This window comes from Ptychodera flava, chromosome 5 (genome assembly GCF_041260155.1).
Source record: "Ptychodera flava strain L36383 chromosome 5, AS_Pfla_20210202, whole genome shotgun sequence".
NCBI classification, from domain to species: domain Eukaryota; kingdom Metazoa; phylum Hemichordata; class Enteropneusta; family Ptychoderidae; genus Ptychodera; species Ptychodera flava.
Window position 1 is genome coordinate 16517502 of NC_091932.1, and position 22654 is coordinate 16540155.

General features: G+C 38.5%; 1 protein-coding gene across 1 annotated transcript in view; it reads right to left on the reverse strand.

The window, feature by feature from the left end:
• Positions 1-5831: 5831 nt before the first annotated feature.
• The window catches only part of LOC139133143 (ectonucleotide pyrophosphatase/phosphodiesterase family member 3-like), a 47542-nt gene continuing 30719 nt past the window's right edge, over positions 5832-22654 (reverse strand). Inside the window, exons 12-25 of the mRNA XM_070699564.1 lie at positions 22424-22489; positions 21843-22050; positions 21497-21596; positions 20152-20192; positions 19453-19574; positions 18959-19043; positions 17753-18037; positions 16645-16723; positions 16054-16220; positions 15461-15605; positions 10749-10829; positions 10268-10403; positions 9737-9889; positions 5832-9066 (exon numbers count right to left, since the gene is read on the reverse strand). Of these exons, the coding sequence (XP_070555665.1) occupies positions 9036-9066; positions 9737-9889; positions 10268-10403; positions 10749-10829; positions 15461-15605; positions 16054-16220; positions 16645-16723; positions 17753-18037; positions 18959-19043; positions 19453-19574; positions 20152-20192; positions 21497-21596; positions 21843-22050; positions 22424-22489 (1699 nt within the window). The 3' untranslated portion in view covers positions 5832-9035. The remainder of the gene's footprint in view (positions 9067-9736; positions 9890-10267; positions 10404-10748; positions 10830-15460; positions 15606-16053; positions 16221-16644; positions 16724-17752; positions 18038-18958; positions 19044-19452; positions 19575-20151; positions 20193-21496; positions 21597-21842; positions 22051-22423; positions 22490-22654) is intronic.

Below are 22654 nucleotides of genomic sequence, written 5' to 3' on the forward strand. Positions count from 1 at the left end.
GAATAATTTTTTTTCCAAAACAAAAATAGGTAAACCCATGTATTTATGTACTGTCGATTATTGATATCAATGTACTTGATTAGATTAGGGTGGTAACAAATGGATGTGTTCGCCAGAAATTGGATTTTGGAATTATACCAAAATGTAGATTCACTGTACATGGGAGTCTATGAGGAAAATATGAATAATTTTTTTCCAATACAAAAGTATCAAAATCTGTGTATTTATAGTCATTTGATAATTCATTTTAAGTACTTAGTCAGCCTAGGATGGTTACAGGTTGATATGTGTGCAAGAAATTAGATTTTGGAATTTCACTGAAATGCTGATTCACGATACACTGGAGTCTATGAGAAAACTAAGAATAATTTTTTTACAATGCTAAACTAAATTAATTTGTGCTTTTATAGGTGTTTGATAATTGATACAAATGTACTTGATTCAAATAGGGTATTTAAAAGTTCAGATGTGGACAACAATTATGATACTGGAATTTCACCTAACTTTTCAAGGTACCAGTAGTCTCAGTACAGGTAACTGTTAAATAATTTCCCTGACAAAACTTGCTATATCTCTAATATGTAAGTAATAGGAATTGTTCATTGCCCTCAGTGCAGTGAGCTTGATTTACAATAAGACAAGTCTCAGAGTTGTCAAGTCAAGATGTTCATGTGACAGATAATTATACTTTTGTTCAGATTTACCGGTGTATAACTTCAGAGAATGATATCATGCAACGAATCATTTTTATCTCCCAGAATATTTCTGAACACTGAAACTGCTTTTTGACGGGACGGATACTTATGAAAATTAAGTGACCCCCCCCCTCTGAGCTGTTTGAAAAATACATGACCTCCCTTTGCAGTTTTCAAATTTGAGGTGGCCCACCCCCGGCCATAATAACTGAACGCTCCCTAAGCTGTACACACCTTGGCTCTTGGGTTAAACTAAGAATGCTATGAGTCCTTAAACAATATTGTAATGATTTCACTGCAGTTGCCACAGGGCTATAAGGCATTGTCAGTTATAGCAAGAGTGTAAAAAAATTAATAAATTTATGATTGTGGATACTTTTTTATAAAAATTAAATATTTCCGTCATTACTGTATACTTACACAAGTACCCTACTGCACTCGAATCTTGAATGATGATCAGTTTCCGTGCCATAGTCGCGCAGCTGTTATTAATAAATTAATGATTCTCAATATTCTTGATAAAAATTAATATTTCTGTCGTTATTGTATACTTCAAAAGTACCCTACAACACTCGAATCCTAAAGGATGATCAGTATTTATGCCAAAATTGACTCAGTTGATGCGCGGTCACAGTAATGCCCCGACAGACTCTCTTAGGCCTAACAAATAAAGTGCTTAACAGTAATAACATATAAAGTGCATGGATTGTAAACGATCTTGGTTGAAACAGGGGTTGAACTCCCTTGTCGTATCACCAATATTTAACAAGTAGCATGAAAATATGCATTTAATACAATTTTTTAAATATGCAATTTATACCAAACATGTAGCTTATAGTCCGATCAAGGTTAAACTAGACTAAAACCAAATTGAGAGGCACGGTTGTATAAGGTTTCTATTGTTTCCAAATTTACCCTCCTCAGTTACTTTGTGGCAACATTTGAAACATTTAGGCTGCATTCACAAACACCTCTGGGAGGGGGGGGGGGAGTCCAAAATAGTATAAGATTTTTTTCAAGTGCCTCCTAACAAACTAAAAATGCGTTAAATCTGTGCTTTTATAAGTGTTTGACAATTGATACAAATGTACTTGATTCAAATAGGGTGTTCGAAAGTTAAGATGTGGACAACAAATATGATATTGGAATTTCACCGAAAAGTATTATTTCACTTCTCATTGTAGTCCGCAGGTAAACTATTAAATATTTTCCCTGACAAAACTTGCTACATCTCTAATATGTAAGTATATATGTAAATATGTATGTATAAAACTTGCTATACTTGTTCGTATATCGACGTTGGATAATTGGCAAAAATGTAATGTGCTTGATTAGAATAGAGTGGTTACGAGTGCATATGTGTACAAGAAATTTGATTTTGGAATTTCACCAAAAATATTCATCCATAAGCTTATAAGCTTACATTGGAGTCTATGAGAAAACTATGAATAAGCTTTTTACAGTACTGATTCAGAACTAACTAATTATAATTCTGTGCTTATTCAAGTGTTTGACAATTGCTACAAATGTACTTGGTTCAAATAAGATGTTTGAAAGTTCAAATGCGGACAACAAATATAATAGCATGCTAAACAAGAAACTGCAATGGATACACAAAACAAAGCACCCAAAATTTAGCCAAACATTATAGCTTAACTTGACAACCCAGCACATATTTCATATCAATCAGGGACAGTTTTGTTTTAAGCCCCTAATCTTTTTAAGTGCCCCAACATACCACTGATATTTTCAAGTCCCCCGTCAATTCCCCATCCCTCCAGAGGTGTTTGTGAATGCTGCCTTAAACAACATTGCACCCAACGAGCTGTCTTGAAGGAAATGCTTTTAATAACTATTATCTTATCAGCAGCTAATTCAGTTTCACTGGTGAGACAATATTGTCTCAGCTGCTCATGCAATCACAGCGAAGCAAGGATAAACAAATAAACAAATAAAACACCAACCCCAAAATTGCAACAAACAATTAAACAAAAACAAACAACAAACAAACAAATAAACATAAGTGAAAACAATAAATTGAATAAGAATTGAAATAATTGACTGAACAATAAACGCAACATATCCAAGATGCGACTTCAGTATCACTACCCACTAGTGTTTACTTTTGTTAACTTTTGACACCTCGGTTGATCAAGATCAAGCGCAGAGACCATGGAATTTCGCGATCGTCGATTCCAGTCATTGACATGCTAACAGGCTTGAAGTTTACCCCCGGCTTGAAATTTTGTTTCTCGACGAGTTTCACATTGGACAAATGTGTCCGTTTTGCTATATCTTGTATGGCATGTGCTCTACATTGTAATCAGAATCTTGTGCACGGAACAATTGGTGCATGCATAGTCACTTGTTAGCCGCTCTGCGCCGCGCCTCCTACTCGTCCCTTAGACGTGTGTATATATACACGTGTTACACGGAATGTCAAATGTTGCTGACTTACTTATCACACTCGTTCCATAGTAACCCTGTGTATAGCTCCTATTTTCAATTACTTGCGTCGGTCACCAGTATCTCGACTAATCATACTTATAAATGTAGTTTTGCACTTACGAAAGAAAATGTAGAATTTTTTTATTTTCCTTAACACCAAAATTACCGTTAAATGCATTAATTTTTTCTATTTTAAAAATGGCCTGTTTTAGGGAAAACTCTGCCAGCCTGATCCAACTTCTTAAATCAACTATCACTTATACTATTGGCTGCTGTGACCGTAGTTTTGCCGCCCAGGTTAAAGGGATATAGTCGTCGGAACTGCGCCTGTGCGAGTTTCATGTTTACAAACAATGTATTTCGTGCACAATATCAAGATGCACCTCATCATCATAGCTGTAACATTTAAATTATACGATGATAGATTATGACAGACATGTTTTAACTGTCATCAATCACCATTGTGCCTTGGATACATTGTTGCCATGGGTCGTATGGGTCCCATACGACTTTTGAACTATGAGCGCAGTTCCAATGACTATATCCCTTTAAGTGTATTTACGAGGAAAGGAAAACGTATGAGCCATTGCAATGGAAATCCCCCCTCCCCCCACTTCGAGAGTTTAAAGAAAAGTAAATTACTCTGTATGGCGTTTGCGCTTTTAGAATCAACACAAAACCACATTTGTGTAATTTGTATGACAATTGTTTTTCCATATATACAACACGATTGGAACTAATTTGGGATAATTGGATGACGAAGTAATGTCTATTTGATCTGCAATGCAAGGTCATCTGCTTTTCTTTTTAAGTTACACACTTGTTTTTATGAGTAATTTGTAATATCGCAACATTCAGCTATTGGACACCTAAGATTTTTGAGAAATTTGAAAAATATGAAAATGCCATTATCTCAAAATTAGTGCCACTCGTGTTATACGGTAAAACACTCCCATACGAAAATGTTTCCGATTCCGACTTGTAAATTTTTTAATACTCTTCGTTGATTTGCGAGAATTGTGAACCAGTACACGAAAAGGCTTCCGGTGAAACTTACAAATGTTCAGAACAAAATTGGAGAGGGGTGGGGGGGTTCTTTAATCTGTTTATTCAAATAGTCAACGATTGAAATAACGCTGTCACACATCTATATGTATGATACCCATAAGTGAAATCGTATTTGCAACAACGGAGAGTTCATCATTTTGTAACACTTTGGACATGGTGGCAAAATAAATGCCAAACATCACCTATTACCATGCTTACATCACGCTCACTTCGCCACTCGCGGGGTCGTTCTGCCGCAGGTAGGCCTACTTAGGCCAAATGAAAGAAACTCGAAAACAAAATTAGCGCATAAAATTTCCAATACCCGTGGTCATTATCACATCAACAGTTCAGGGGTTACATACATTGATCCGAAACTGGTAATTATGCATCCAGTATACGTAACGATTTAGTGTAGCATTTCATTCTCGCACTTGCTTTCTGTACTCAGTCTGTATAAAAGGTGTGTAAATTTTGACCCCCTGTTCATTGCGGATTCCCTGTAAACTGGGCCACGCTCAATATTTATGACATTAGGTTTGGGCCAAACCTTGGTGGTAAAATTACCCAGACATTTGTCAATCGGCTATAGAAAAGTACAGTTTATGGAGTACATTTTCAAATGGTACTCGACTAATTGTGTTGAAAAAGCCATGTTTGGCTTGTAAAATTGACCTGACCATATACATGTAGGATATGCTTGTCGAAATTGGATATCGATTCAACTTCGGAGAAAGATTCAATGGTCAACATTACATCTAAGGTGGCTATGTGAGGCCCAGTGTTGGCAGGATGAATGCTGGGTTCTAAAACATGCTTCGAATTCCGGGAATAGACCGAGAAAATACGGTTTAAGCCAGGAACATTAGTTCAAATTGCTTCTCGGAATAGGTGCTTCCACTTGAGCGAATTCTGATTAGTTTAATTGTAAAGGGGGGGGGGGGGAATTACGACAAATACATACTTTCACATTGCATTTTTGTTGTGCATATGTTTACTATTTTTTGCTTTCTTCTTGGAGCATGTTGAAATGCTCAGAATATGTTCTGTCAACACTGCCTGTATCAAAGGGAACCCAGAAATCTAGTTGTTGTTGATATTGTACACAAACGTACACTAACACTCTCTTCATACGTTTTGAGAGGGTTGCATTTGGTCAAATAATGGTACCGTCTTTGTAGTGTTTCTTAGGGCATCCACATTACGTTTGAAACAACAACACAATAGTTATGTTCGTTGAAATTATTGCTCAACAACAAGAACAACAACATGGCTAATATAAACATAAACAACAATACCAACAACAATACTACCACCATCACCACCACCACCAACAACAACAACTAGATTTCTCGGTTCCCTATGCCTGTATAGGTCATTATCATTGTGGACAGTTTGTCAAATCTAACGAAGTCATCAGGAACAGTGTAACTATAGGGGGAGGTTTTGCTGAAAATATTTCGCTCGCTACCTCTGTGACTTTGCCAAAAAAATCAAAGGAAGAGTTATGTTTCTCTCTGGCCTCATGGTCATAAAACAATATTGCTGGAAACTTGTTACTGTGAGTTCCCGTGAACAGGGCTTTAAAAACAAATCAAGCAATTTTGCAGGACAAACCAACAAATTAAAGACAGGATGACATTTTTTTGAAAATGTTAAAGTTTATTTGTCTCATATCCTTCAAAAATTCATGTCATACTTTGATCTTAAAATCCTGAAATGATTACAAAATAAGAGATGTTAAAATCTGAAATATTGAGATAGTGTCAGTTTTTTATTGTAGTTGGAAACACGGGTTGTTTTTTTGAAAACTGCAATAGAAATTTTGCAATACTTAAAATGAGACTTCTATCTAAGACTTGATAATTCTTCATGAAATCAGGGCCGACTTGCTGCGATTTGGAAGCTGTTATCCAATTGGTTGGCAGAATCTTACCGTTTTAATTGAATAATACAAATATACTCCCTAACCGGCGGTGAATAGTGACAATCGACCAAACAGATATAACTTTGCAAACACGCTGCAAGTCAGCCGCGAAATCACTGTTGTAAGACAATTATTTTTACATCACATTAACATTGTTTGTCACTTGGTGAAATACTGTGTTAGCATGTTTTTACAATGTCACTGAGTTATTCGCGGCTGTGCCAGATAAAAAGTTCAGAGCATTTGTGTATGGAAAGACTGGAATAAATATTATACATGCTTGTCATTATGACGCCAAAGGTCACACTACATGAACCCTGAAAATGAACAATGGGAACAACATACGAAAAATCTTCAGAGCTATAAATGAATGCCTCTTTCCCTTTGAGTAAATTTTCCCCCTTAGGTGAGATTGTCTGCAGTGGTAAATCTAAGACGCGCCCTCAGTGGCGACATTTAGGGGAGCTAGGCTGAGGAGCCAAGTCTAGTTTGTGTGTGTTCGGTACACGTCCATCCCTAGTCTAGCTCAGCAAGCTGGCAAAGGGCGTACAAATAGCCCGTTATGATGGAGCTCGGTATGACAATGTTTGAACGTATCATTAAAAACAAATAGCTACTGCATTGATATTACCTGGCACCAGGCAATAAATTGAAAAAATCGGTCACACTGTCAGTCTATACTTTTTCACTTGAAAGATTTCTGCAGAAAGCCAATAACATAGGCGTTATTACGTCCTTGCTTGAACTGTGTCCATCAAATATGTCTGAAAAGTGTTCGAAATAGAATTGTCATTTGTACCTAAGTGGATGAAGGGCCCTAGTAGCTACTGGTATAAAATATTACAGCCAATACTTAATAGTTTAATTATCTACCCCATTCCTTCATACACTTTCAACAGCCCCTGTAAAAATACGATTATTACACCGACATGGGTGAATTTGGAGATGGTTGTGCGAAGTTTGACTGTCATGTCCTGGAGAAATCAAACTACCAACACACACACATACATTGAATGATATATACAACATCCCCGAGAAACATCAGGAACGAAAGATATTTCAAAAGTAATCAAGGTTTCATAACTATAATCTTCCAGGATAATTGTTTTAACTGGAGCTTGTAATAATCATGTAGTAAAATATGAAGGATATAACTTACAAAAAGTACATCTAAAATGAAGTGGTGAGAAGTCTGTATTTCGGCAATTATGACTCAGCAATATTCTTATTATAAAGTGTTAACAAAACTCTCCCTCGTGTTTATAAATCTCATTTTGATACAATTATTATCAGCAACAAGATTGAGAAGCATTCATCATTGAGCGACGCTCCGCTTGTTACACAGGACAACCTACAGTGCGCGACTGCAGCATATATCTGTGACGAGCGAGTAAAACGAAGGACAAAAGCAGATGCACTGCAGGTTGTACGGAGGCGCTGCTCAAAAATATTACTACGGATTGTTGCAAACGTCGTATTACAAAATATTTAAACCCATCTAAAGTTAGTAATACATCCAATAAATATTTGTATTAAAGGATTGTTTCCTCTGAAAAGAAATTTAAAAACGTCAAAACTTACAAACTTTGAATATGAGAAAGTCAGCAAATAGTCACAAAGTTCTCAAACACATACGCATCGATTGTTGATTGTTCAACAAAGGTTTCATTAATTTGGTTTACACTCTACGATTGAGTTCAATGAGTTCATTTAAAATTGTTTGTAAAGATACATGCGAGTTACAAAAAAAAGTGAAAGTTAACGTAACCTACAACTACAGGGGGCGACATATTCCATGAAGAAAAATAAAAACTAACAAATACATGACATGATTATACATAAGGGAACACTGTTCGGATGAAAACCAAAATGGAAGAGTAGGCATTTAATACTATGCTATTAAAAGGCTTGTTTTCATCGCCACTAAAATATCAAACCCAACGAATTTGATAATGAGTGAAATAAAACAAAAAACAAAAACAAAATGGTGTCCACAAACAAAACAGAGATTTACGTAAAATTAGCAGGTTTTTGAATTTGTACAGCAAACTATGCCGTCGGAGGGTTGGTTTAATGCCTGCTCTGTCTATACTTGATATCAACAACTCTTTTCGTGGTTATATTGGTGGGATTTTTTGTGAAGTTGAATGCTATCTAATATCCTGATCTAACTTTGATTCATACGATTTTATTGGCCTTACCTCATAAAATCTGTAACAGTACTCTAGATGAAGCAACGCAAATATTGTTTACATTCAATGCTACAGTTTTTTTTTCCACCTGGGTATAAAATAAATTGGTCATAAAGACACGTGATTGAATACTGATTGTTTTTCTCATTGATTAAAATAGTTCTAAAAAGTTGGGTTTTTTTCATCGAAATGTTTTCGGTCATAAATACACATTACTGTTTATTATTTACCTTGGCTTTTCAATTTATTTCTGTATACATGAAATCCTATTTTTGCTTGGTTAAAGTTATCCCTGATTTTTATTCAAAAGTTCAAATCGCGATTTATTCACAGACAAATGATAATGTACACCTCGAAATTTATTCTAATTTCACCATCTCATAAACGAGCAACTACTGATTGACTGGGGTGTGTAATCATGTGCGAGCGGGCTTGACCTCCCCTCTAGACTGAATGGGACCTTCTTTGAAGTGACCAATCAGTATGAAGCTTTCAATCATCGCCCAACCAATCAGTAGTTGATTATTGAAGGCGTCTGGTAAACTTCACCGAATCACGACGCTGCTGTCATGTTTTAATCCCACAAATCATTTCTGAAGTACCTGTCTTCCCACAGGACTTCCGGTGTGAGCATGGACAAGCGAAGATGGTCTTCGAACTGCAGGTCGGGGAAGAACCTCATTCCGGTCGCCTCCTCGATGTCGTGAATACTTGCAAAGTGACTGATCAAATAATCATAATTATAAGTGTTCTTCGCCTGAAAAGAAAAATAAAGCGGAGTTGTATCAGACAATCGGAAACAAACCAGAGATAGGAAAATTGTGTCGTTTGACAAACTTTACGTTTTCCTTTCTCATTTTGATATCAGAGTTATTGCAAGTCTATTATTCGATACAACTCATCTGCGCATATAATTAAATGCATCAAGAATCTAAAATGTCAACCTAAGCAAAAGCAAAGAATAAAAGGCATAGTGTCTTCAGGCCTTCGGATGATCCATGTGGGGAAATCGAAGGAGTCTTGCAAACAATAATAATCCAAAGGCCAATAAAGGCAGTTACACCGAAAGCTTGGCGGTATAAAATTACTGAAGATACTAACTTCCTAACACTTGAACTCATGTAAACCTTACTTTTGTTAAAAGGGATGAAGAATTCAGCTCCAGGCCCTACAGTTTTGACAGGGATCATTCCAACACGTGGAGACTTTGCAGCTTTAATTGGATATTTTTATACTTGAAACATTTGCCTAACGATGAGACTGCTCGCCGTACAAGGGTCAATATTTAATTTGCCACGGAGTCCACCATTTTTGATACTGTCACATACTCAACGACGATAGATGTTGTTCGGATGGTGTATAGTCTTTTCTATGATTTAAACAATTTGTACAGAATTCCACAGTGGTGAATAATGAAGTGTCTTTACCGTGCACGTCTTGATGCCGTCCGAGTGTGGAAGTATGAAGACATGTATTCCCGGTCTTCGAGTCGGCAATACTGGCTGACTTGCGTGCCCCTGCTGCACCGTGTCAGGATGACGAAGAAGTGAGTGGGCATCGGCGTGTTGCCAACCCAGGCACTGTAACATTTGCAGAGAAAGTGAAATCTGCATGATCAGGGTTGTCCAAGTGTGGCATTAATGATATGTCGGTAACAAAGGTTTCAGGACACATGATGCGACAGTGAGAGTACTGTCGGACTGAAACTCTGGCGGGTAAGCAGTCAAAATAATTCATTTGCCATATTTTAAAATAAAATACTTCGAATTTGAAATTTCAGAGAGGCATATGACACAAAAAAAACCCAGAACCAATCACACGAATAAATTGATAGTTATTCACAGATTGTCAAAATGCAGCATGTCAAAATCTTCAATGTTTTGGACAGTGCCAGAAAACCTTCCTCTATTCCTTTTCTTACTTGAAAGATAAAATTTGAGCTGATGCGAAAGGCTCACCTGAAAGTAGCCAGGTCGGAGTGTTTGTCCAGCAAGCCGTCGTGATTGGAGTCAAATATGGGTCCGACAATCACATTGATACCATTGAATTCATCCGCCCAGTAGTATAGCTTGTCAGTGAGGAACTCGTAGATGCCTGGTCAGTAAGAACAACGGTCATTAACATTTATCGATATCTCCTCCATACAATGTCTTGCCACTAAAGTTACCCCTATCCGCCATTTTTGTATGGAAACATATAGGTTATCATTTTCGTACAAATTATCCCTGAAATATTAAGCAAACTAATAAAAACGACAAAAGGAAAAGGTAGTCATGCTTAAATTCAAGGTCAGAGAACTAATAATCCATATTTTGATGGCATGATAATTTTTACGGAATTGATACGAAATATTCGGTTTTGCTGGATGAGTGGGACATTCTTCCTGTTGTCGATGAACTTGATATCCTTGTCTCTTCTATATATTACGCATTAACTTACCTTCGTAGAAGTTCACGTACATGGGTACGGTGTTAGAGGTCAAGAGAGTGTCCATTTGTTCCTCCATGGTGAAGACCTTGGCTGAAATGTGAAAAACATGGGTACTGCTAAGTGTCTAAGATCTTTTTTTCCAACAGAAATTTTTACTGTAGAAAACGTGTGTACTCTTTAATGTATTCAATCGGGTTTTCCCTACAGAAATGTTGACTGTAGAAAACATTGGCACTGTTTAGTGTATTCAAGATTTTATTCCAACACAATTTTGACCTGTTGGCTGCGCAACTAAATGTGCTCCGCAAAAACTATGTAGTCGCTGCGGAAGTTCGGTGGCCGGCTAAACATGGCCGACACGCTTATTTTGCATTAGGGGCGGATCATTTGATCTCACTGACAGCATATTTACGTCGTCATTCGAAGCGCATACGGCAGTGACGCCTTCAAACCCGTTTGAAACCGTCAAGTGAGAAAGTTTACCATAACTGGAATAATTACGCCTTGATCACATCTACTTGTGGATATGTGCGCTATATAAGAACCAAATATTATTGTACTTGGGCCTCAGCCCAAGTACATTTGTTTTCATTCCGTGGGAAAAAACTGTAAGGTATAACCATTTCTGGCTGAGACCAGGGAGGGCAAAATGTATTGGCTTCATCTTTCTTGGCATAATAAATGGCGTAATGATGTTAACTGAATGGAAGTGCTGCTCTCAGCCAGTCTTGAATAAGTGAGATGTGAATATAAATGCTTCTCTATCTGAGTTTTGGCCACAAAATCTTCTGAATATAATCAAAATGTGCATCGAAATGCAACAATTAATGCACCCTCCGTTTCCTAGGCGATGGCACGACCCTTGCTACACCCACTGGACGAGCCAAAGTGGGAGGGGTAATTTCGGTTTGGTCGAACAGGAGGGCTCGAGACCAGAATTTAACATTTAAACTTGAAACATGTTTAATCACTGACAAGATGTGGATTAGTGTTAATCAAAGAGAAAGTTTGAAAAGGAAAGGTTTTATATCCCGGACACAATGAAAAACATTACGACTGGAAACTGTACCCCCGGTTGAGAATAGTAATGCCCACAGCGATGGAGAACACTTATCCTTGAGCTGAGAAAACCAGACCATCATTTCGAAATAGAGCTGCAGATTCGAGAAGCTCGTTAAAAATAGCTAGGTACACCCGTAAGGGGTGGTTTTGCGTCTTGAGGGCAAATTTCGCCTCCTTCATTTAGAAATCGTACGTTTGTTTTTCCAGGGGAACACATCATTTGACACAAAATTTGCATGAAAAGGGGTCGCCAGTAAGCACGTGGTCAAATCTGGCATAAGAAACAATATGAAATGTTGGGTAAAGCCAGTCCAAAATAAACTGATTTGAACTTTTGTGTTTTGTAATTTATACCACTGCAGTAACATGACTTTTTTTGACAACATCACACAATGTAATACGTTTTGAAACTGAATACTCCGACGTATTCTGTGTCCCCTTTGCTAAAAAATACGGTATGCCGATTACCATGTAAGGAGATGATGACGTCAAGACAGATTTGTAGTGCGTTTGGTCTTGGATGGTGCACGAAGTTTTGTCGAGGTAGCTTGTGTATTTATTTCCTAAATGGGAGATATTAGGGTCGATCTAAAAGAAGGCCGAAAAATGTTATGATACTCTAAGCGAGCTGAACTCCAATGCGAATGGTTGGATAATTTGGCGGATGTCTAGACTGATCTCGTCTCATTAAGATTATTTTTTGGCGGTCAGTATTGAATTTCGACTGCGTCACAAGTTTGCGTCGAACGGTCAACGAACGATATTTTAGTAATCTGGAGACATGGCACATCGCAGTTTTATTTTAGTATTTTATATTTTACAACAGATGTAAGAAGCAATGATTTTGTTGAAAATTCTGAAAAAAATATAGGAAGATTTGATCGCGAACACATTTTCACTTGGGGTCAACTAGCCCTGCGTACGATGCTGTGTGTTCCGCTCACCACAGCCCTGCAAAGACCCGTACGTAGGGTCGGTGACTTCAAATCCATTTTGGGACTTGACGTAAAAAGCCAAATTACTGCCGAAATTCAGCGTTCTTGGGCCAAAGTCGTATCCCAGCCTACCTCAGCTACTCGATCGCTTCCAAAAATGACAGTCTTTTATTCACTTCTCGTAAATAACCGTCGATGTCGGCAACTCTCTCGCTGGCCCTGCGTACGATGCTGTGTGTTAGCTGTAGCACATAGCATCGTACGCAGGGCTAGGGGTCAACATGGGGTCGCAGCCATGTTGCCTCAAAACTTATTTCTGTCTGCACTCAAAACTCAAAAATGTCGCATATGAACCTGAAAAATCGATGTAATTTTGTCAAACTTCGGCGAAATTTCAGCCTATAGACAAAATTTCATCTAGGTAAGGTAAATTTACTGAAATTTGATCGACAAATAATCCTGAGCTTGAACATGACAGCTCGCCTTCTCCGGGAAGTCATGCATCCGGCCAGCTGCCATATGGCCGGGTGCATGAGATTGTTTTCAAGCGACGGCGGCAGACCGTACGGGGCTCTGGATATGAAACTACCGCCGGTGTAGCTGTAATAACTGTTGCGTTGTTTTTAATCACCACGGACGAAGTCCGAGGGGACTTATAGGTTTGGTCATGTCCGTGCGTCCGTTCACGCCTAGTACCCAACCCCATACAGATGCACGTCGATTTGTTTCACAATGCTTTCAAATTTGGCCGTGTTAGAGGACTTTTTAGTTTACCCCTCCCCCAGTCGCTCGCGAGTTTTCAGCTCTGGGACTAGTCGCCCATAGACGAGTATACAGAAGCGAGAAATACCTCGCTCGCTTCTGTATACTCGTCTATGGGGCGACTAGTCCCAGAGCTGAATAACTCTCGAGCGACTGTGCACCTCCATAGACTCCCATGTATAAGGCAGTTCTCCATAGATTCGCATGTATGATGCCAAGAAAAATAAAAATTTAGTTTCTCATCGTATTCATATTGCCTAAAGGATGCAGTGACACAGTTTTTTTGTCCCCACGGATAAAGTCCAGGGGCTTATAGATTGGCTCATATCCGTCCGTGAGTCCATCATTGAGTCCATCGGTTCACGCAAAAGCGCTGTTCACGGTTACAGGTCTGTTACTAAATATAGCTGTACGCGCGCGACATCGGACACGCAGCTTGAAATGCGGACAAATTTTATCAATGTTGCATGCGTGGCTGTTTTTGCAGCTTGTACTCTGAGTCGTGAATATGTTTTTTAGTATTAACTGTTACACTAGCAGTCGCCCACTGAGATGTATTTACGTCGTTTTTGCATGCGTAATTTTCAAAAGCGTAATCTAAAAATGCGGACAAATATTTATTTTTGCATATTAATGAGAGAACAGTGACGTAAACTGTGAACGGCCCTATATCTCAGACATTTTGACAAAATATCATGTGACCTTGGTGACCTTTGACCTCAAATATACATTATTGTCCATAACTCAGTAACCACAAGTGCTAAACCTTTCATATTTGGTATGATGGGACATCTTATGACGCCACATATTGTACCCCATTAATTATGTGCATATCTAATTATGAGCGAGCCAATAGAGCAAGAGGTCTGATTTCTGGTATATAGGGATAAGTTAACAATATAATTTGTTTGACAAAACTTCACGTGACCTCAATGACCTTTGACCTCAAATATACATATTTGTCCACAACTCAGTAACCACAAGTGCTACACCCTTCAATTTGGTATGAAAGGACACCTTATGACCCAATATTGTACCTCATTAATTATGTGCATATCTTATTTTGAGCGAGCCAATAGAGCTAGAGGTCTGATTTTTGGTATATAGGAATAACTTAGCAATACAATTATTATGACAAAATGTGACGTGACCTCAATGACCTTTGACCTCAAATATATATATTTGTCCACAACTTAGTAACCACAAGTGCTACATCCTTCATATTTGGTATGATAAGACACCTTATGACACCACATATTGTACCTCATTAATTATGCGCATATATAATTTTGAGCGCGCCAATAGAGCTAGAGGTCTGATTTTTGGTATATAGGAATAACTTAGCAATACAATTATTTTGACAAAATGTCACGTGACCTCGATGACCTTTGACCTCAAATATATATATTTGTCCACAACTCAGTAAACACAAGTGCTACACCCTTCATAAATGGTATGATGGGACACCTTATGACACCACATATTGTACCTCATTAATTATACGCATATCTAATTCTGAGCAAGCCAATAGAGCTGGATGTCCGATTTTTGGTATATAGGGATAACTATAGGGTAGAAATCTAAATATGCCCATCTAAATATTAGACATCTACCATCGAGAACAAAAGAAATTTGCTGTAATTTGAATATTTAAGGAGTTTAAGCAATTCCCGCTATAAATAAAGAACCCCTGCCTCAAACTCCACAAAAGTTGCTAGACATATTTTGCCGTTGTCATGCCATTGCTTCGTTTAATAACCAGTTAATCAAATGACCTCATTGACAGGAGGAAATTCAAGACCATATTTGAATAGTAGTATATATTGTCCTCAAAATTACTCTATCACGGCCCAAGTACTCATTGCCTTCAGCAATACTGCCTTGTTATTATTATTATTATATTATTATTATTATTATTATTATTTACTATAACTGGAATAATTAAGTGTGAAAACTTCTTACTAGGATGCATCAAGAAGCCCATGGTGATGTTGTGGAGATTCAAGAGCCTGTAGTCTGAGCACTTTGGTTCGTAGGCATCCATCAAACGTACGTCCTGACGGATACAGTGCTTGATTTCTTTGAAGTTGGGGGACCTGGTCGAATACTTTGAAAGACAAGAAAAAGATGAGTACATTAATCAATAGAAGGCAGAGGACAGTCTAGTCATTTGGAAGGGATAAGGTCCCGGATTTTTCAAGTTTGCAACATTTGAAAAGTTCCTTTTATGTTTGATGTCTTGCTCATGTTGTAAGAGTAGCAATAGGCAGCCAGTTAGAACGAAAAATCCGTCGCTCGACGGCTCTCTCTACGCTCCCCAAGTGGGGGCGTAGAGAGCGCCCTCGGGTGACGGATCGTTCAGTCTAGAGGGAGAACCGATTAATTGCTACTGAATGTCAGGAATGGCAATAAGCTAATCAAGAGCACAGTTAGCTTTAATATATCTGACGGTTATAACATCTATCAAAAAGTGGGTGAGTTAATTACATGATGGTAATTCATCTGTATACAAATCATGTATGCTATAATAAGCTTATTATTACACAGCCACATACCCGTTTCTCAAGTGTGAAGGAGACAAACTTCGGCGCCTTGAGATAGTTGTCCCATCCGACGATGTACTCTCGGTTGTAGATCAGAGTGTAGTTGCCTGGCTGTTCATGAGTCAGGTTAAAGATGGTTGGAACTCCCCATGGGGCGTGCTCTCTCTGAGAGGCGATCTCTGTTGGTTTGAAAAGCATTCGATGACTTAGACATCAATAAATCAATCAATATATCAATCAGACATATTCGTCTTCACATATCTGAACAGGAACTGGCTAATCTTCAATTTGGCATCGAGATTAAAAACATTATGTGTTAAAAGATTATGTCAAATGGACCACAGTCACCTGTGGTCTATGCCGCTCTGCGTCTATATACGCGCCCCATAGACGTGTGTACATATATGCTTGAAAATAACAATACAGAATGCTAAACTGTTTCCCCTCTCCTTTATAGCTGACAGATACAGACTTAACCAATCGAGGTGTAATCAGGCATTTCGCGGTAGAAATTAGAAAATTTTCACTTTCTTTTCGATGAGGAACGATGCTTTTATGAGCCATGTTTGTTTCCCAGCTATGTGTCAAAGTATTGATACTTACCCCCATTTCCGTCCAAGTTCAACCGTTGAGTGTCAAAATATTGAATGTCTTTAGTCTGGATATCAAAATAGTTGTCAAGCTGAGAGAGGAAAAAGGATGTGTGAATATATATAATTCCAGATATACCCGTATCGGCAAGCGCGAAAGTTCATAGTAACATAAGGACCAGGTTTTACCCCACTGTACTCTCATGGGAAGTTATGATTTTGACGATGTTTACATACATATTTTCTGTTAACCCTTTGAGCGCCAAAGTCAATTTTTGTCACCTTTACAAAATGTACCCCAGTCAGTTTTTTTCAGATTTTTGCCAAAATTTTGAAAAAAAATTGTAGCCAATGAAACGTGATGTCCATTTGATCCAAAATTATCGAAAAAAATTACAGAAAAATTCACAAAAATTGGTAAAATGTTGCGCTGAAATTTTGGTGGGAAAAATTACAGCACTCAAAGGGTTAAAATAGCACGCTGCAAAAACGTTTTTATACCTCTACACTGCTTTGAAGGTCTCGGTAATGTAATATGAAAACATACAGTGTTTATTGTGGCAAAATATTCCCTAAACGACATTTGATGGGTTTAAAATTGTGACTCACCTCACTATACGAATTTATATTTTTTGAAATGTATGTAATGAAAAGTGACCCATACAGGACTCGAACCCACAACTGAGCTAATGGATCACTCGGAATTACTCTGATATTTGGTGTTATCTGAAACGACTGTTTTTAACATGAACTGACTTTGCATGAGTTTACTGTAGGGCAAAACCGCTGGTGATTTGTATGTGGCGTAACTTAGAATTTTTTCACAAGATGGCTTTTTTGGCATCTTTATTTATGGAGAAATTAAAGTCAGGCGTACAGTATGTTATTCATATTTCATACATATTCTAGGACGAGAAAACTTGCTAGATATTACAAGAAATTTTAAAGGAAGCGACATATTTATCTGCTGTAGTCATGAATTTAAAATGTGTACCATGAGTACTCTTTTTAATCAATTGGTTTAGTCAAAAATTGGTCATTTTGATGACGGATTGCAGAAGGACCGAAGTGGGTCAAAAGTCAGGTGCAACTTGAAAGGAATAATACCTATTTCAACTTACATGTTCGTCTTCACATCTGCACTCTGTACTGTCGCTAGCGAGCTGGAAGTTGTATTCTTCCGTACCAGATGGGAAGGAACCATCCAGTGGGCGGGCGATCCTCTCCAGGGTGGTATTCAGACCTTTTGGTCGTGTGAGGGCGTCTCTCAGCGACCCTTCCGTTCCGTTGTTCTTTTCCGGTTTGATGTTCAGCAGTTCCGCCATCACGTTGTACAACTCCACGCTGCGGAAAGGGCTCATGGCATAGTCGCGGTTGAAGGAGTAGCCATTACCAACGAACAATACCTGTGCAAAAATAATTTGATGGTGAAAACTCCATCTGACAGTAGGAAACGCGCCAATGCAACATCGTTGAATAGTACACTCACCTCGTATCGTTTCTCAAATGGCAATGATAGAATGACGCTGACGCTAACGTTTGGAAGCGAAACGAGAGGTCTTCCGAAGACCTCTAGCTATATACGTACACGAGCGCTAGCTCTAGCCTTATCAACAACGTAGGTTTTTATCGATTAAGTTAGAACGCTCCTAGGGGACAGATATTCGGACTCTCAAATCTTTAAACTTTTTTCTGGCCGAATGCTTCATTGTGGGGCTCATTTTCACAGGCGCTCCTTAGCTGGGTAGTCTGCTCAGTAGATCGATTTTCGGCTCAATTTATCGATCGCGTAGTCGATATGCCCGCCACTGCAAACTAAATTCTAGGATTCTAGGATTGTTAGGATTTAGGTTGCAGTGGCGGGCATATCGACTACGGGATCGATAAATCGAGCCGAAAATCGATCTACTTAGCAGACTACCCAGCTAAGGAGGGCCTGTAGGGGCTCGTTTTAAAGCTCTTGGTGTAAGAAAACTTTTCACGGTCTTAGTTTTTCGAAAAATGAAAATTTATTTTCTCAATAGAGATAACACAGGTATGGCGGCAATTTTGAAAATGTAAATGTTAGGGGTTTCTTCTGGTACTTGATTTTGTGAGAGAATGGGTGAACGTTTCACTTAGAAAATTTTTTCAGCAAATGCTTAAGTTCAATTGAGAATTAATTTTTCACAAGCTATAGCAAAAATCAAAAGACTTTCATATCACCGTCGGTAAATTGTCTGAAAATGCATCCGTTGTCTTTTGTAACTGAATATGACAAGCTGAGAACAACATGATAGCGCCACCATTCTGCGTTCAAAAAAAGCACAAATTACACTGTAACTTACCCGGCTCGTCAGATTTTTGAAGTAGTACTGAGGGGCCACACCAGAGCAGTAACCTTCTTCGGTATTTCTGTTGAAGTTGTCCTTTCTGTGTGGAAAATATGAAAAAAATATGAGTAATCCGACGTTTGCATGTGAATACTTTCGCCTTATACAGCATATCCGAAATTATTATCCAAGTGGGAAAAGAACAAAATGGGATACAAACTACAATTAACTGTAAACTGCATGGGAATTAGTGAAGAGTAAATGGAGTGTAAGTCCAGCTTCATGGTCAGGACATAGATAGCAGAGGTGGGAAGACCCGCTCTATTGTCCATGGTGATCATTTAAGTGCGACAATCATATCGATAAAACGACACATTGTAACGAAATGGGGGCAAGTAAATTATGGCGGTAGTCGCGCAAACATTATTTTTAACTTATAATTTTTTTTTGAATACAGAAAACTGCATCTACACCAAGTGAGGATACGAATGCTTGTATTGCATACGTACGTTCTTAAACTGTAGCCCCGCGCACCAACGATGATGACATCTTCGATGCGGTACGAGTGAGCGTAGTGTAAGCGGGCTGGGAGATTTTCCTTGGTGTAGGCTTGCACAAACTCGTTCTTGCACTGTTGATGAAATAAAAAAATCTTAATATTGCTATCTTACCATGCTTTGCCTAGTGTGAATAATGCTAAAGCTGCTTGTACACGGATAAATGACAATTTAATATTAAGGCGAGTTTTTTTTTCAACGGGTGCTATGAAAGCATGCCTTGAACTTATTGGCCGGTAAAACTTGAACTCGCCTGACGTTTATGCTGACAGATGACTGGAAGAGGCACATCAAAAAACGATACAGCTAGCTTACGTTGTCTTAGAACGGAAGATCCGTCGCTCTAGGGTGCTCTCTACGCTCCCTCTAGGAGGGGAGCGTAGCGAGCGTCCTCAAGCGACGGATATTTCAGTCTAAGGTTGCCTAGCGTGCTTGGTGTTTTACAGAAGTGAAAGTAAAATAATAATTTCTTGAAGTAATTTCTTAAAGAACAAAGGTCAAACTGTAGCGCAGTTTGTTATCATCACACAGTGTCAACTTCCCGAGTAGATAACTGCACGACTCCCATACTTTTTTCTGGGTGGAAAGGTTATGATTTACGATTTGCATAATTGCATATAAATGTGCATATTTGTTATTAGGTATACCAACCTTCAGACGGTCAACTGTTGTCTCCGGGGTTTCGAATGCAACTACGAGAAAAACAGGCAAACAGACAAGAATAAGAATAATATGCAAATAAATCAAACTTGTTTAACTTTAAAACGTGGCAAAGATAAGTTACATATACCTGGATATAATATCAATAAATTTACAATTTAAATGGCATTCTCTTTCAGAAACAGAGTTTAAACATGCCATTTCAGTACCAACGATCCATATGCGATCATGTACTTGCGCGAGGATCTCGCAAAATTGTTAAAAAAAAATTATATAGCCCAGACAAGGGACTATGTGCCCTTGGGGGTGATCCATCGTTAGGAGGGCAAATAGTCTCCTGCCTCGAGGGTACATAGTCCCTTGTTTGGGCTATAATGTTTTTATTACATGCCTCTGTTACATAGTTTTCATTCCAAAAGTTTTGGTTCATTGGTAAATGACAATCATATGCCTTGTTTCCATTTTAGACGTATGTCCGTCCCGTATGAAAATGGAATGATTTTCATCATCGAAATGCGTATTGATATATTCAAATCACTGTTATGCGGTTCATCATGCTGCCCATGACGTCATCAATAAGTTACCATCGAACTATGGAGAGCGCGACGTTCGATTCGAGGCACGTAATAAAACGTTTTCGGAGATGTTCGCATTCTGATGGCTCACTGAATTGTAAGTTCCGACGACCGAACATTCATCAGTGAAACTCTTGTGATCAGGGCTGGTGCTTACTTATACATTCTTAACGCAGTCGCAGTACGGCGTGCTATACTGTTTAATACGCGCGCCTAGATACTTTTGGACTCACAAGGATAACATCACTCAGTGCGATAACATCAACACCTTTTCGGAACGCCACCGCTCAATGTCGGGAACGGTCGGGAGACGTCGTATTCCGAAGGCATTGCCTGAAAATATTTTTTATACATCGCGAGACCCGTGCACAAATTTATGGGGTCAAATGTGAGCTGTTTACATCGTAATAAGATGTATGAAAATGTTACATAAAAACAATGCCACTTTAACACACCACCAATTTTTTTGATAAACTTTCTCTCTGGACAACGTTAATTCGACACTTTGTCCAACAATAAAACAACGCAGTCAACATCTTTTGAAAGAAAATTTTGCCTCGCCAATATCGTTCTTTTCATCATTTGTTTGGTCATTTGTCACAACTGGTATACAAACTGCAATCAGGGTATTACATCAAAACTTGGGCGGCGCTCTGCGAGACGCTGTGTGCGACTTTTCATTGATAAGCCCAAAGTATTTAGGGGAGAGTTCCAAAGCAGGCAACAATCTTCAAGAGAAGTTGCGACACAGTTGATCTTACCTCCTCCTCCTTGACCGTAAGGATTCAAGGTGAAGTTCACTCTCTTCAGGCCGTTCAGCCAATCAGGAGTAATCTGATAGTTGTCGACATCACGGATGTACTGCATAGGAAATATAATCGGGTAAACTCGTGGTGAGTTCGTATTTATAATCAAAATGGCGAGACAGCTGCATAGTCACGTACGCTGTCCTTCGAAATACATCATTTAATATGGCGGATAAAATGAAACAAAACTCAATGTTCTACGCGTCGTAATGGGAATTTTGAAAATGAACTCCGGTTACTTGAATGACAAAGCTATACTTTACAACATAAATTGGGAATGTGAAAAAAACCAAAAGCTCACATTTTCGAGCGCAAACATACGCCCACAGCTCCTGTTCGTCAGCAGGTAGTCAGCATACAGCATGACATTGGCGCAGTTTTTGAGTTTTAACATGACCAGACCGCCCATCAGACGACCAACTGCCTTGTCCACCGCTCTCAGCTCATTTTGACGAGATCTGAAGTCACCATAGGCGGAGGCGTTGAAGAACAGCATGATGAGATTTGGCCTGGATGTGTAAGATGAAATTGAAAGTTATCAAAGCGATGAAGATGTAAGTTTTTATTACAGTCAGTTTCGACACACATTCATGCAATACAGAAGCATGGTGCACCGTTGACAGTTCAGTCGACGTTTAGTCACGCTGCAGATAATATGGATTGACACTAGACGACAGCAGAGTGGATTTTTGCCGCCAGTACAAGTAGCTGCAGTCTCGGAAAATTTGCATACCGGGTGAAATCCTCTCGGTCCCTTTACGGGATCAAGGAAATAGTTTGTTGCACTAAGGATTAAGAGAATCGTGCATAACCAACATAAGTTGCCAAATGTAATTATAGGATTTCACAGAAGTGGAATTTCATAAATTATGGAAAACTTACCTGTCCTTTTTCTTCATTTTAAGCCAGTCTACGACCTTGTCCACTTGATCATTGAAATTCCTTGGACTGAAAGAAAGATTTCACTTGCCATTGGAAATGCGAAATGTACATTCAGTTAACATTCATAACAGCTATTAGCGGTAACTTGTTATGATATTTTTTGCACTATTTTTGTTTTATATCATTTACATTTTCTTGTTTACTTCCCGAAGCATGTCGAGATACACAGTA